Here is a 13,541-nt window from a genome sequence, read left to right on the forward strand (position 1 = left end):
TCTCTAATTCTGAGCCAGGGTCATCTCCATGTAGGAGGCTGGAGCGCAGCAACCCCAGAAGGCCCCCAATCTGTCTCACTGTCCCCAGACCACCTGTTCCTCCATAATGTTCACTCCTCTGAAGACAATTACTTCCTCTTTCCTCTACCATCCCAGTCTTCGCCAAAGAATAATAAAATATTTGATTTCATTAGCTGCACATGGTATTTTATTGGTATCCTCATTTATTTACCTCACAACAATAATGGACGAGAGACCAGTATTTATTCTCATTTTACACAATGACACAAAGCATTCAAAATCTGTTCCTGGGGGTCAAAGTAAAGGCATGCTTTGCAGAAGAAAGTGTGGGGCAGAGCGGGGCTTCAGCCAGTCGGAATCAAAAGTATTCTCTTCTTCATTACTACTTCATTTGACTTTATTATTTTTATCCCGCTCGTCTGTCTGTGGGCATAGGAGGCAGTTTACACAATTAAATACATTGAAATATCAACATCGTCATGAACAACAACAACAACAACACATCTTTAATGCAGCAACATAGGAAAACCAAGCAGCCAACTATTCTCCACTTAATGTGTCTTTGGTGAAGGTAGTTTCAGAGAAGGGCTATATAGTTCATTGGCAAAGCAGCTGCTTTGCATTTCCAGATAAAGCTGGGAATGTTCCCTGTGTCTGAAACTCAGGAGAGTAGCTGCCTGTCCGTGTTGACAATACTGAGCTGTGTTAGTCAGGGTCAGCCTTGGTTGGCAAACTCAAGTTCTTACTACAACAGTGACTTTTGTGATAAGAACTGGTGCTGCGTTGAGTGATTGGACAAAGACTCTCTCTGCATCCACACACACAAACGGCAACCTCCTAATTTATTGAAGCCAAGTGTTTTGAACCCACTCTAGCCTGAACATTACTTTGGCACCATCCATGTATAATGCCGCATGCAAAAAAATTGCACCCTTGCGATCTCCGTGAATTAAATCTGGAGCAAGGAGCACCACCAAGTGATGGTGCTGTGCTTGGCAACCAATCGTGTGGACTAATCATAACCGTTCATCAGCATGCATTGGAAGGGCAGGCCTACTCCAGCTTTTACCCCTCCTGATTTCAAGTACAATGCAGTGGACTTGAACAGCGGCATTAAGAAGGAACTAATCTGCCTTAAGTGATCTTGAGTGAGGGACCCATCAGCCATCGAGTGTCAGCTGGGCAAGCAGCACCTTAAAAAAGGGGAAAACTCTCTCACCAGAGAATGAAGCCGATGGGAAAATGAAGACAGAGTCCTTTGTGTCAGCATTAAGAAATTCCACCTGTCCCCTTTCATAGTCCAGAAATACTCGGATTCTCCTAGGGGTGCAGAGCAGGGACAGAGGTGTCACAGGGGTAGTGAGAGCCTGGTATTGACCAAAATCCCCTTGCAAGGCCCAGATCCCTTCCTCCGGGGTCAGCTTGAGCTCTATCTTCCTCCTCACAGAGGCCCGGGCTACCCCCACAGCCCAAATGCCCCCATCCTCCACGTTGACTTCCCAGTAATGTCTCCCGGAAGTGAATCCTTCGCAGCCCAGCACGCAGCAAGAGGACTTGAATCGCTTAGGGTTATGGGGCACATCTGTCCTGGTGACGTCCCATCTCGCGCTTTTTCGATCCTCGGAGATTATGATTTGGGGGTTTGCTGTGTCTGTGTCAAGGGTTATGTTGACTGCAGAGAGAGAGAGAGAGAATATGCTGGGATAAAGGAACAGTTTATATTTTTGTCGGCTAATTCCAAATTGGATTTGGATTTGATATCCCGCTTTATCACTACCCTAAGGAGTCTCAAAGCGGCTCACATTCTCCTTTCCCTTCCTCCCCCACAACAAACACTCTGTGAGGTGAGTGGGGCAGAGAAGTGTGACTAGCCCAAGGTCACCCAGCAGCTGCATGTGGAGGAGCGGAGACGCAAACCCGGTTCACCAGATTACGAGTCCACCGCTCTGAACCACTACACCACACTGGCTGTAGTATAGGAGCCTGTGGTACAGAGCTCATTTGACAAATGAGATGTGTTATTTCAGAAGCCCCCCACCCCTGCCCATTCCTCTGTTTAAGCCGTTTTTGATATGGAATCTGCTGGTGAAAGGCAGGCAATAAATTTAATGATGTTGACAATGGTGATGATGACAACATTAACAACGGCACCTCAAGATTTATCTGTCGCAATCAAACTGATCCAGTTAAGTTCAGACCTCTCCGTATCAACTATGTCTTTCCAGAACCAAACATGAATGAACTAACTTATCTCACAAATGTTTTCACCAGTTGCTTACCCCATTCTGTCCCCAGTTCTGATGGCAGAGTGTCTAAGGGATGAGAGGAGACATGCGTGATTTTCAAACAGCAATCAATTTCTAATTTCATTTATATATTCTCAGAAAAGTGGGTTTCATTACTCACTCTCCTTGCTGCAAGTAGGTATATTTTCTGCTGTAAATACTTAGCGAGTAGTTGAAAGGGAATGGACAGGATTGCCAGAAAAAGTGAAATTAAGGGAGACCAAATAATAAACTCAATCGTATCTTCCAAAAGCTCAGAAAGGGAAGCTTTTAATGTTTGATGGATGACTGTATTTTAATATTTTGTTGGAAGCCACCCAGAGTGGCTGGGGAAACCCATCCAGACAGGCAGGGTATAAATAATAAATTATTATTATTAAAGGATCTAAAAATATATATGCATGCAGAATGCACTTTTTGACACTTTGCAATACTTTTCAAGAATACCTTCCATATGAGAATGGATTTACAGTAGTACCTCTGGTTACGAACTTAATTCATTCTGGAGGTCCATTCTTAACCTGAAACTGTTCTTCAGGTACTTCAGGTTAAGTACCACTTTAGCAAATGGGGCTTCCTGCTGCCACCGCGCAATTTCTGTTCTCATCCTGAGGTAAAGTTCTTAACCCGAGGTACTATTTCTGGGTTAGCGGAGTCTGTAACCTGAAGCGTCTGTAACCCGAGGTGTATGTAACCCGAGGTACCACTGTATACTTTTCTGATCATTTGCTCCGGTAGCAAACTCAGCTGACTAGAGCTGACAGAACTACAACCAAAATAAGGTGACTAATAATAATAATAATAATTTTCCCAGCCACTCTGGGCGGCTTCCAGAAGAATATTAAAATACAATGATTCATCATCAAATGTTAAAAGCTTCCCTAAACATAGGGGAGACACCAAGAAGCTCAGGAGGAAATCCAACGTTTCAGGGGATAGTGAGAGGGGGCAGGTGAATTAATGGGGCACTCCCACACAAAAAAAAGCCCAGAGGGGAATTGTACTCATGAAAGCTGAATGTCTTTTTTTGTGATGGACAGAAAACGGGGGTGGGGTGGGGGGTGGGCAGTCTGGAGTATTCTGGAAGACAGCGTGGCTGGCAGGAATCCTGAACAGGAGCGCTTCGCATTGAACCCTTTAGCCCAAAGTTCTACTTGCAACTTTTAAAGCAGGTCATCAGTACCTTTGAAGTTATTCAGGATATCTGTGAGCACACTGTTTTTCTCAGATAATTCACCGAGTCTTTTTTCCACCTTGGATGTCATCTCTTCAGGTGGCTGAAAGGGCTCCTTGTCAAACCTTGGAAAAAGAAATGCGTCAGTTTCCCACCGTTCTGCAGATGCCCGATTAAGGCTGCGTGACACTTGGTTTTTTACAGGCAAATGTTGTACTTAAATCTGCTGGTCCAAGATTCAGCCCTGGAAGCTGGCGCTGTGATAAAACAGGTGAAATAGCAGCATGTGTCCCTCAGAGGTGGAACTGTACAGTATGAGTACATTTATCTCTCTGGGAGAAGCAGTGAGATGACTGCAGTTTCTCTGTAAGAGCATCCTATTTTCTGATAAAAATCTGCAGGATTTTGTAGCTGGGGAAATGTTTTTCTTCAGTGCATTCATTGGTCTTATGACTATTCTGTTAAATGTGATTTTGCAAAAGAGACTAAATCCCACATTTTGCTTGTTATTTTCGCTATGCCAGGAAAAACATATCCTGGGCTCCCCAGAACAGTCTTTTGTGAAGCTGTTAAGAGCATAGTGCCTCTGTCCATTTTTTTAAAAGGCAACCTGGAATAACTCTCACACAAGGTAAAAGGACCCCTGGACGGTTAGGTCCAGTCAAAGACAACTATGGGGTTGTGGCGCTCATCTCGCTTTCAGGCCAAGAGAGCCGGCATTTGTCCACAGATAACTTTCTAGGTCATGTGGCCAGCAGGATTAAACTGCTTCTGGCGCAACGGGACACTGTTATGGAAACCAGAGCTCACGGAAACGCCGTTTACCTTCCTGCCACAGAGGTACCTATTTATCTACTTGCACTGGCATGCTTTCGAACTGTTAGGTTGGCAGGAGCTGGGACAGAGCAACGGGAGCTCACCGCCAACCTTCTGATCAGCAAGCTCAAGAGGCTCAGTGGTACAGACCACAGCACCACCCGTGTCACAGTAATACCAAAGAGTATCCCAAGAGTATCCCAAGTGTGATTGTATGAGTATGGAAGAAATAGAAAGCCCATCTCAGCTTGGAGACTGGGAGGAGCTGCTAACAAAAGTGGGAAGAGCCAGAGATCCACATGTACAAAAGACCCGGCCCAGCTCATGGCATCTTCACTTAAAGGGTCGCAGCTAGCAATTGCGGGAAAGAACTCTGCCTGAGATTCTGGATAATCCTTCACATTCAGAGTTGACAGTGCTGGTTAGATCAGGGATGGTGGAACATGTTGTTCTGCAAATGGTGCTGGACTACAACTCCCATCATCCCTGACAGGTACACAGGCTGGGCCTGATGGGAGCTGGTGTCCAACAACCAGTGGCGTAGCGTGGGGGGTGCAGGGGGGGCCGGCCGCAACATCTGGGGGTTAGGGGGCGCAAATCCACGGTGCAAATTACTTGCCTTGTTAGGGGGTGCAAATTACTTGCCTTGCCCCGGGTGCTGACAACCCACGCTACGCCACTGCCAACAACACCTGGTTCCCCATCTCTGGGCAAGATGATCTGTCACAGTATACCACAGTTTTAGTATTTTGAAAAAGCAAACCATCTGCAAATCGGAATGCAGCAGGACAATCTTAAGGGCATATATTTGTGCACATGTATGCCTTCAGTGAGGGTCAGTGCCACATACCTGCCCAAGGTGCTCCTGATATCCTAGAGAGAGAGAAGAGGAGCGTAGGTGGATAGGAAAGAGAAAGACAGGAACTCTGCATCAACATGAGCATAACAGGAGATTCTCATTATAGCCACTTATATCTGAGAAACAGAGACAGCGTAGTTTAGAAACTGCACACCTTCTAATCGTTGGGAGAAGAAAGCAGGGCAGTGGGGAAATGAGTTAATTGGAATGAAATTATGCATTCATCTGCTGAGACAGGGAGACAGGCATTACTGAGCAAGCCATTTCAACCGCAGTAGAAAGATATATCTAACAATAGCATTTGCTATTTATATAGCTCTTTTCTGGTCTGCATACACTTAGCTGGACCCTGTGTATTACTGGGCAATAAGTATAAGGATTCAGTTATGTTAAGGACAGTTTTAGGCTTATTCTTCAGTTTGATGTGTCCTTTTTTCAATTTTACCCCACCCAACAACCAGCTCATCTCACCTGCAAGAATTCGCTGTCTGGCTGTGTACACTTCTCTTCTATCTCATCTATCAGGGCACTGAGAGAGACAATCTCATCAGAAAACTTTCCCCCATGTTCTTTCTGATGCTTCATAATCTCCTTCTCCAGCTCATTCAGCTGAAGCAGCAGGAGTTTTTCTTGCTCCTCCAGAAAGTGATGCACCAGCTCAAATTCAGACATCAATTTCTGCCTCTCAGCTTCTGTTTGCTTCTGTAACAAAGGGGGGAAAGAGGGAGAAAGATGGGTCAGGGCGTTGGGAAGATCAGCAAAAACCAATCAAATAAGCAGAAATTAATCTGAAATACTGGAACTCTTTTGGAAAACCAAAATATGCTAAGTTTTGATTTTAAAATTCAGCAGCACAACATGACGGTGCCTTAGATATCTGAAGATGGCTATCATATCTCCTCTCAGTCTCCTCTTTTCCAGCCTAAACATACCCAACTCCCTCAACTGTTCCTCGTAAGGCCTGGTTTCTAGACCTCTTGGTTGTCCCTCCTCTGCACATGTTCCAGCTTGTCAACATCCCTTTTAAATTGTGGTACCCAGAACTGGACACTCTGTTCAAGGTGTGGTCTGACCAAGGCAGAACAGAGATTACTTCCCTTGATCTGGACATAATACTTCTGTTGATGCAGCATAGAAAAGCATTAGCTTTTTGTTTGTTTGTTTGTTTGTTTTGCTGTTGCATCACACTGTTGACTCATGTTCAGCATGTGGCCTACTAAGACCCCTAGATCCTTTTCACATGTACTACTGGCAAGCCAGGTGTCCCCCCATCTTATATTTGTGCAGCTGGTTCTTTCTGCCTAAGTGTAAAACCTTAAATTTGTCCCTATTCAAATACATTGGGTTAGTTAAGGTCATCTTGAACCCTGATTCTGTCTTCCATGGAATTAACTACCCCTCTGAGTTTGGTGTCATCTGCATTTGAGGCAGCGGATTGCACAAATCAAAATGCAAGTATAATCAAAGCAACAAAACAAAAAGCTAAAATTCAGAAGCAACTAGAACATCAGAGAACCTGCCTGCGAGAAAAGATGGGTCTTTTGTTTGATCCAGCAAGGCTCTTCTTATACAGTGGTGCCTCGCAAGACGAAATTAATTCGTTCCGCAAGTTTTTTCGTCTTGCGAAGCACGGTTTCCCATAGGAATGCATTAAAAATCAATTAATGCGTTCCTATGGAAACCGCCTTCAGACCAGGTCCGGGACAGTCTGTCCCCCGACCTCTTCTGAAGGCTGAGGGGGGGGACAAGGGCTTTTCTTCCCACCCCCAGCATTTTAAAAAACCCCGGGACAGCATTTTAAAATGCTGGCGGGCGGCAGCAAAGGCTTCGCTGCCGCCCGCCAGCATTTAAAAATCGCCCCGGGACAGCCCCCGGGAAAGGCAGGCAGGGGGGACAAAGACTTTTGCCCCCCGCCCGCCTTCAGAAGAGGTCCTGGACCTCTTCTGAAGGCTGGCGGGGGGCGAAAGTCTTTGCTCCCCTCCGCCTGCCTTCAAAAGCCGTCGGCTCTTAAAAGCCCCCGGGAAGGCAGGCAGGGGGGACAAAGACCTTTGTCCAGGACCTCTTCTGAAGGCGGGCGGGGGGCAAAAGTCTTTGCTCCCCTGTGCCTGCCTTCCCGGGAGAGCGGAAAGTCTTTGCTCCCCCCCTTCAAAAGCAGTCCGGGACAGAGGAGAAACACGCTGCGTTTCTCCGCTCTCCCGGGAAGGCAGGCAGGGGGGAGCAAAGACTTTCACCCCCCGCCCGCCTTCAGAAGCGGTCCTGGACCTCTTCTGAAGGCCGGCGGAGGAGCAAAAGTCTTTGCTTCCCCCGCCTGCCTTCAAAAGCCGTCCAGGATAGCGGGAAGCGCTTCCCTGCTATCCCGGACTGCTTTTAAAATGCTGGCGGTGGGGAGCAAAGCCTTTCGGCCCCCGCCGGCCTTCCTGGACCTCTTCTGAAGGCCGGAGGGGGGGGAAGGCTTTGCTCCCCACCGCCAGCATTTAAAAGAGGTCCCCGGAGATTTCCCTATGGGCTTTCTTCTTGCGAAGCAAGCCCATAGGGAAATTCGTCTTGCAAAGTGCCTCAAAAAACAGAAAACCCTTTCGTCTTGCGGGTTTTTCGTCTTGCGAGGCATTCGTCTTGCGGGGCACCACTGTATAGTGAAATGTTGCCATGGGAAAAGAGCTGCATTTGGAGCACTACAAGGTCTATATATCCTCCCTGTTCCCAGGTGACTCCAACCACTGATAGTCTTAAAGGTAAAGGGACCCCTGACCACTAGGTCCAGTCGTGACCGACTCTGGGGTTGCGGCGCTCATCCTACTTTATTGGCCGAGGGAGCTGGCGTACAGCTTCCGGGTTATGTGGCCAGCATGACTAAGCCACTCCTGGCGAACCTGAGCAGCGCACGGAAATGCTGTTTACCTTCCCACCGGAGTGGTTCCTATTTATCTACTTGCACTTTTGACGTGCTTTCGAACTGCTAGGTTGGCAGGAGCAGGGACCAAACAACAGGAGCTCACCCCGCCGCGGGGATTCAAACCGCCAACCTTCTGATCGGCAAGTGCTAGGCTCTGTGGTTTAACCCACAGCACCATCCACGTCCCACTGATAGTCTTACCCTATGTGAATTTTATTAGCCCACTTTTAAAGCCTTCCAAGCTGGTGGTCATCACTGTTTCCTTGGTCTGCTGATTAAAGCCCTGCATTATATCTTCAAGACCCAGGATGTAAAAGCACATTAAATAAAGATAAACTAATGCCCACATTCCTTGCTAGGCTATACCACAGGATTCTATACTGACCAGATATTCCTGGTGTCTATTTTCTCCAGTCAGTTTTAACCCCAGGAGCTTCTCTTTCTCTTCCTTTAAGCTCTGCAGACGGCTCTGGATTTCTTTCTAAACAAAGAGAAACTTATTTTGAAATAGTGTTATTGTTAGTAACTAATGCCCCTGCTGCCTCACATACAAGCAACGGGTTACATCCAATTGAACCTATAGTGAGACACACAAAAATACTGATATTCCATAATCAACACGGGAACAAAAGAAACCCACTCAGATTATGGAGCAGTGGAAATAAAATATTATGGCATGAACCCAGCATTTTATTTCTCCAACTTCAAACATACTTTCAACGTCACACATAGTTTCAAAGGCAAGAAGGGGGGGGGGGAACCAACAAGATTCTTCAGACGAGAAGGAACAATGCTACTGCTGCTGCTAATAGCACTAATAATATTGGTAGGTTGGTCTCAATGTCATCGTCATCAACAACATAATGTTGCATTATTATTATCAGCGTTTTCACTATTGTGATAATAACGGCTTCCTTCCTTTGAGTTTCAGTGTTTGTGCAAGGTTCTACTGCAACAAGAATGGGCCTGTCCGTAGCTTGGTGGTAGAGCATCTGCCTTGCAAGCAGAAGGACCCAAGTTCAATCTCCAATGTCTCCAGGTAGAATCATACAAATCTAAAGTTGGAATGGACCCCAAGGGTCATCTATTCCAGGAATCACAAGTAAAGCATTCATGACGGATGGCCATCCATGGTACCTATTTATCTACTTGCCGATCAGAAGGTCAGAGGTTCAAATCCCCGCGATGGGGTGAGCTCCCGTTGCTCGGTCTCTGCTCCTGCCAACCTAGCAGTTCGAAAGCATGTCACAGTGCAAGTAGATAAATAGGTACCGCTCTGGCGGGAAGGTAAACGGCGTTTCCGTGTGCTGCTCTGGTTCGCCAGAAGCAGCTTAGTCATGCTGGCCACATGACCCGGAAGCTGTACACCGGCTCCCTCGGCCAATAAAGCGAGATGAGCTCCGCAACCCCAGAGTCAGTCACAACTGGACCTAATGGTCAGGGGTCCCTTTACCTTTACCTACCCCGGGTTAAATACTTAATTCATTCTGGAAGTCCGTTCTTAACCTGAAACTGTTCTTAACCTGAAGCACCACTTTAGCTAATAGAGCCTCCCGCTGCTGCCATGCCGCCAGAGTACAATTTCTCTTCTCATTCTGAAGCAAAGTTCTTAACCCGAGGTAATATTTCTGGGTTAGCGGAGTCTGTAACCTGAAGCGTATGTAACCTGAAGCGTATGTAATCCGAGATACCACTGTATCTTGATTTTATTCTGTGAACTGCCCTGAGACCCCCGGGTATAGGGCGGTATATAATTTCAACTAAGACTAACATTAATAATAAAATTGTGGGTTTTTGGCATTTTTTAAAAAATTAACAACTTGGGAGTCAACAGCTCAGGGTGTCCTGGTTTTTACTTTTTGAAATATGGCAGCCCTAGGCGAGACTCCTTCCTGAAATCCTGGGGAATCATTGTCATTATACCAAGCAAAATGGACCAATGCTTCTGACTTGGTGGGCGCAGGGCCAGATTTAGGTTTGATGAGGCCCTAAGCTACTGAAGGTAATGGGGCCCTTTATACGTCCAGCTGTCCTTTGTCAACAACAAATTGTCGCTGTTTTTTGTGTTGAATATATGCTAAAGGGTAATTGATGGACCTAATAGGTATCTAAGGCCATTTGCACATGTTGCCATGCAACCAGTCCATGCAGAATATAGGCACCCCATATCTAGAAATGAGCAAACCAGTGATATTTTAGGGAGCAGGCTAGCAGGCAGGACCCATGACTGAAGGAGCGTCTCCATCCCCATCGTTTTGCCCGGACACTGAGGTCCAGCGCCAAGGGCCCTCTGGCAGTTCCCTCATTGCGAGAAGCAAAGCTACAGGGAAACAGGCAGAGGGCCTTCTCGGAAGTGGCGCCCGCCCTGTGGAACGCCCTCCCACCAGATGTCAAGGAGATAAACAACTACCTGAAGGCAGCCCTGTTCAGGGAAGTTTTTAATGTGCAATGTTTTGTTGTATTTTTAATCTTTGTTGGAAGCCGCCCAGAGTAGCTGGGGAAACCCAGCTAGATGGGTGGGGTACAAATAATAAATTATTATTATTATTATTATTATTATTATTATTATTACATCCTAGGAGCCTACACAACACAAAACACTGTTGCTGTATGTAGGTTTTATTTCATTTATTTTTTATCTTATATTTTGGAGATGTACATCCAGTTTTTTTCCCCTTTGAAATTTTTGGGGTCCAAAGAGAGTGGGGCCCTAAACTACAGCTTTTTTAGCTTATACGTAAATCCGGCACTGGGTGTGAGCCACCTTCCTATATTCCACCATTCTGAGGAAGGGGTGCCTCAAGGGCGCCTATTATTATTATTAGTAGTAGTAGTAGTAGTAGTACCCCGCCCATCTGCCTGGGTTTCCCCAGCCACTCTGGGCGGCTTCCAACAAAGATTAAAAATACATTAAAATGTCAAACATTAAAAACTTCCCTTTGCCTTCAGATGTCTTCTAAATGTCAGGTAGTTGTTTATCTCTTTGACATCTGATGGGAGGGCGTTCCACAGGGCGGGCGCCACCACCGAGAAGGCCCTCTGCCTGGTTCCCAGTCAAGTGCGCGCGCGCGTGCCCTCCACTATTCACCTTATAATCCTGGGCCGCTTCCTCCACGGGGAACACAGCGTGGCTCCTGTGCGCTCGGGACTCCCGGCAGATGCAGCAGATGAGCTCTTCCTCCTCGCTGCAAAAGAGCTTCAGCGCCTCGCGGTGCTTCTGGCACAGCTGCCTCCCGCCGCCGCCCCCGCCGCCCGGCTCCTCCTGCTCGGCGCGGGAGCCCAGCCTCTTGGCGATCTCCACCACGTTGCCCAGCTCGCGGTTGGGCCTGAAATTCCTCTGCAGGGACACCACCCGGCACTGAGGGCACGAGAAGTCGCTGCTGCGCTCCTTCCAGCACTGCGCGATGCACGACCTGCAGAAGCTGTGGCCGCAAGGGATGGAGACCGGGTCGCGGAAGTACTCCAGGCAGATGGAGCAAGTGGCTTCTTTGTGCAGGCTCTCCACCGGGTTCTCCATGGCGGCGGCAAGAGCAAGAAACGGCAGCAGTGCCCGGTCCTCCGGCCTCAGTGGCGCTCCGTAGCTCAGGCGGAGAGGCCGAGCCAGGGAGAGGATTAGGACCGAGGGAGCGTAACTCTCTGCGCGCCCAAGAAGCGCACGCTCCGCCAACCTGGCGCCCTGCAGACGTTTCGGACTACAATACCCATCAGCCCCTGCCAGCGTGCACGCTGGCAGGGGCGGATGGGTACTGTAGTCCGAAACGTCTGCGGGGCACCAGGTTGGGGAAGGCTGCGGTATGGGAAAGAGCTGGTTTCCAGCCCAGTCCTCTCTAGGCATCTCCTGAAAAGTTGGTAGCTCCCCCCCCCCCATTTGTGTTTTCTTGATTTTCGGTTTCAAACGAATTAGATCAAAAGGAGAGAATGCCAACAATAACAACAAATCTGCGCTTCTGCCCTCCACCAACCTGGTGTCCTGAAGCTGTTTCGGACTACAATACCCAACAACAAATTGTTGTTATTGCCGGATTTACATATAAGCTGAAGAAGCTATAGCTCCTTAGGGACCCGCTCTCTTGGGGGCCCCAAAAAAAATTAAAGGGGAAAAAACCTGGATGTACATTTCCAAAATATAAGATAAAAAACAAATAAAATAAAACCTACATACAGCAACAGTGTTTTGTGTTGTGTAGGCTCCTATTTGTTACATGCAAATGGCTTTAGATACCTATTAGGTCCATAAATTGTCATATAGTATATATTCAACGGACGCAGGTGGCGCTGTGGGTTAAAGCCTCAGCGCCTAGGACTTGCCGATCGAAAGGTCGGCGGTTCGAATCCCTGCGGCGGGGTGCGCTCCCGCTGCTCGGTCCCAGCGCCTGCCAACCTAGCAGTTTGAAAGCACCTCCGGGTGCAAGTAGATAAATAGGGACCGCTTACCAGAGCAGCGATGTCACGCTGGCCACGTGACCCGGAAGTGTCTCCGGACAGCGCTGGCCCCTGGCCTCTTAAGTGAGATGGGCGCACAACCCCAGAGTCTGTCAAGACTGGCCCGTACGGGCAGGGGTACCTTTACCTTTACCTTTATATATTCAACACAAAAAACAGCGACAATTTGTTGTTGACAAAGGACAGCTGGACATACAAAATGGCCCCATTACCTTCAGTAGCTTAGGGCCTCATCAAACCTAAATCCTGCCCTGACAACCATCATTATCCCTCCAACCCTAGGACAATAGTGTCTCATACCAAATGCAAGCAAACAATGAAAAAGACTATGATTTGAAAGCGGGTACGCCATATGTAGGTTTCCTTGATTATTTGTTTTCCCCCCCACAAAAAATAACTTCAATAAAAACTAATTTTAAAATGCACACACACACACATACAAACAAACAAACAAACGATAGCAACAGGTACAGAGGCATCACCAAAAAGGGAAATATTACTGAAGTAATCCCAGTTGTGGGTCGTTGGATGTACAGTAGTTGGATGGTTGTGTCATTCCACAATGGCTGTCGATGGTTCCTAGCCACGGTGCCTGTTTTCTGCCTCCACAGTTGGAGGCAGCAATGGCTGCTCTGACCTACCCACAGTACAGCAGAACAAGCAGATCTTAAAGCTCTTTCAAGAAGAGTCCAGGAGCACCATCTGGCAGAAAATATGAGGGGGAGCAGGGGGAGCGGGTTGCCATATTTCAAAAAGTGAAAATCTGGACACAAAAGTTGGCAAAGCTGCTCAGCTTCTTTTGCAAAATCTTAACACACAAATTTTGTGGTATGCGGGATGCCATAGTCCTGGCCGCGAATATTTTTTGGGGAGGCAACCCTAGTGCAGTGCAGCCCAGCACTCCTCTAGGGGCGGAGGTTTTTTCATTTCCTTTATCCCTCTTCTTCTACTTTTTAGTTTTAAAAGTTTTTGGTGTGCGCTTGTGTCTGCAAGCTATTTTTATTTATTTTAATTAAAGCTTGAAAACACACACAAAGAAAACACAGTATA

General features: G+C 47.3%; 1 protein-coding gene across 2 annotated transcripts; it reads right to left on the reverse strand.

The window, feature by feature from the left end:
* Positions 1 to 247: 247 nt before the first annotated feature.
* On the reverse strand, positions 248 to 11,703 carry LOC310837692 (E3 ubiquitin-protein ligase TRIM7-like). 2 transcript variants are annotated; one of them, XM_083724681.1, is made up of 8 exons: positions 11,137 to 11,703; positions 8,434 to 8,529; positions 5,627 to 5,857; positions 5,147 to 5,169; positions 3,490 to 3,605; positions 2,301 to 2,333; positions 1,241 to 1,693; positions 248 to 444 (listed from the first exon to the last, which is right to left on the reverse strand). In XM_083724681.1, the coding sequence occupies exons 1-8, from the start codon at positions 11,563 to 11,565 to the stop codon at positions 428 to 430; spliced, it is 1,398 nt and encodes a 465-aa protein (XP_083580807.1). In that variant the 5' UTR covers positions 11,566 to 11,703; the 3' UTR covers positions 248 to 427. The 2 variants fall into 2 exon arrangements, with proteins under 2 accessions (XP_083580807.1, XP_083580806.1); XM_083724680.1 differs by having other exon boundaries at positions 248 to 1,693.
* Between the last annotated feature and the right edge of the window lie 1,838 nt (positions 11,704 to 13,541).

The sequence above is a fragment of the Podarcis gaigeae genome (genome assembly GCF_964106915.1).
Source record: "Podarcis gaigeae genome assembly, chromosome: 2".
Taxonomy (NCBI): domain Eukaryota; kingdom Metazoa; phylum Chordata; class Lepidosauria; order Squamata; family Lacertidae; genus Podarcis; species Podarcis gaigeae.

Bases quoted from the DNA above. Each gene is read 5' to 3' on its own strand.
- LOC310837692 (XM_083724680.1), bottom strand. From the start codon at position 11,565: ATGGAGAACCCGGTGGAGAGCCTGCACAAAGAAGCCACTTGCTCCATC. The intron at 5,858-8,433 runs GTCAGTATAGAA...CCTTTGTTACAG, and splicing joins ATAGACACCAGGAATATCTG to AAGCAAACAGAAGCTGAGAG. The intron at 3,606-5,146 runs GTATGTGGCACT...TCTTTTTCCAAG, and splicing joins ATCAGGAGCACCTTGGGCAG to GTTTGACAAGGAGCCCTTTC.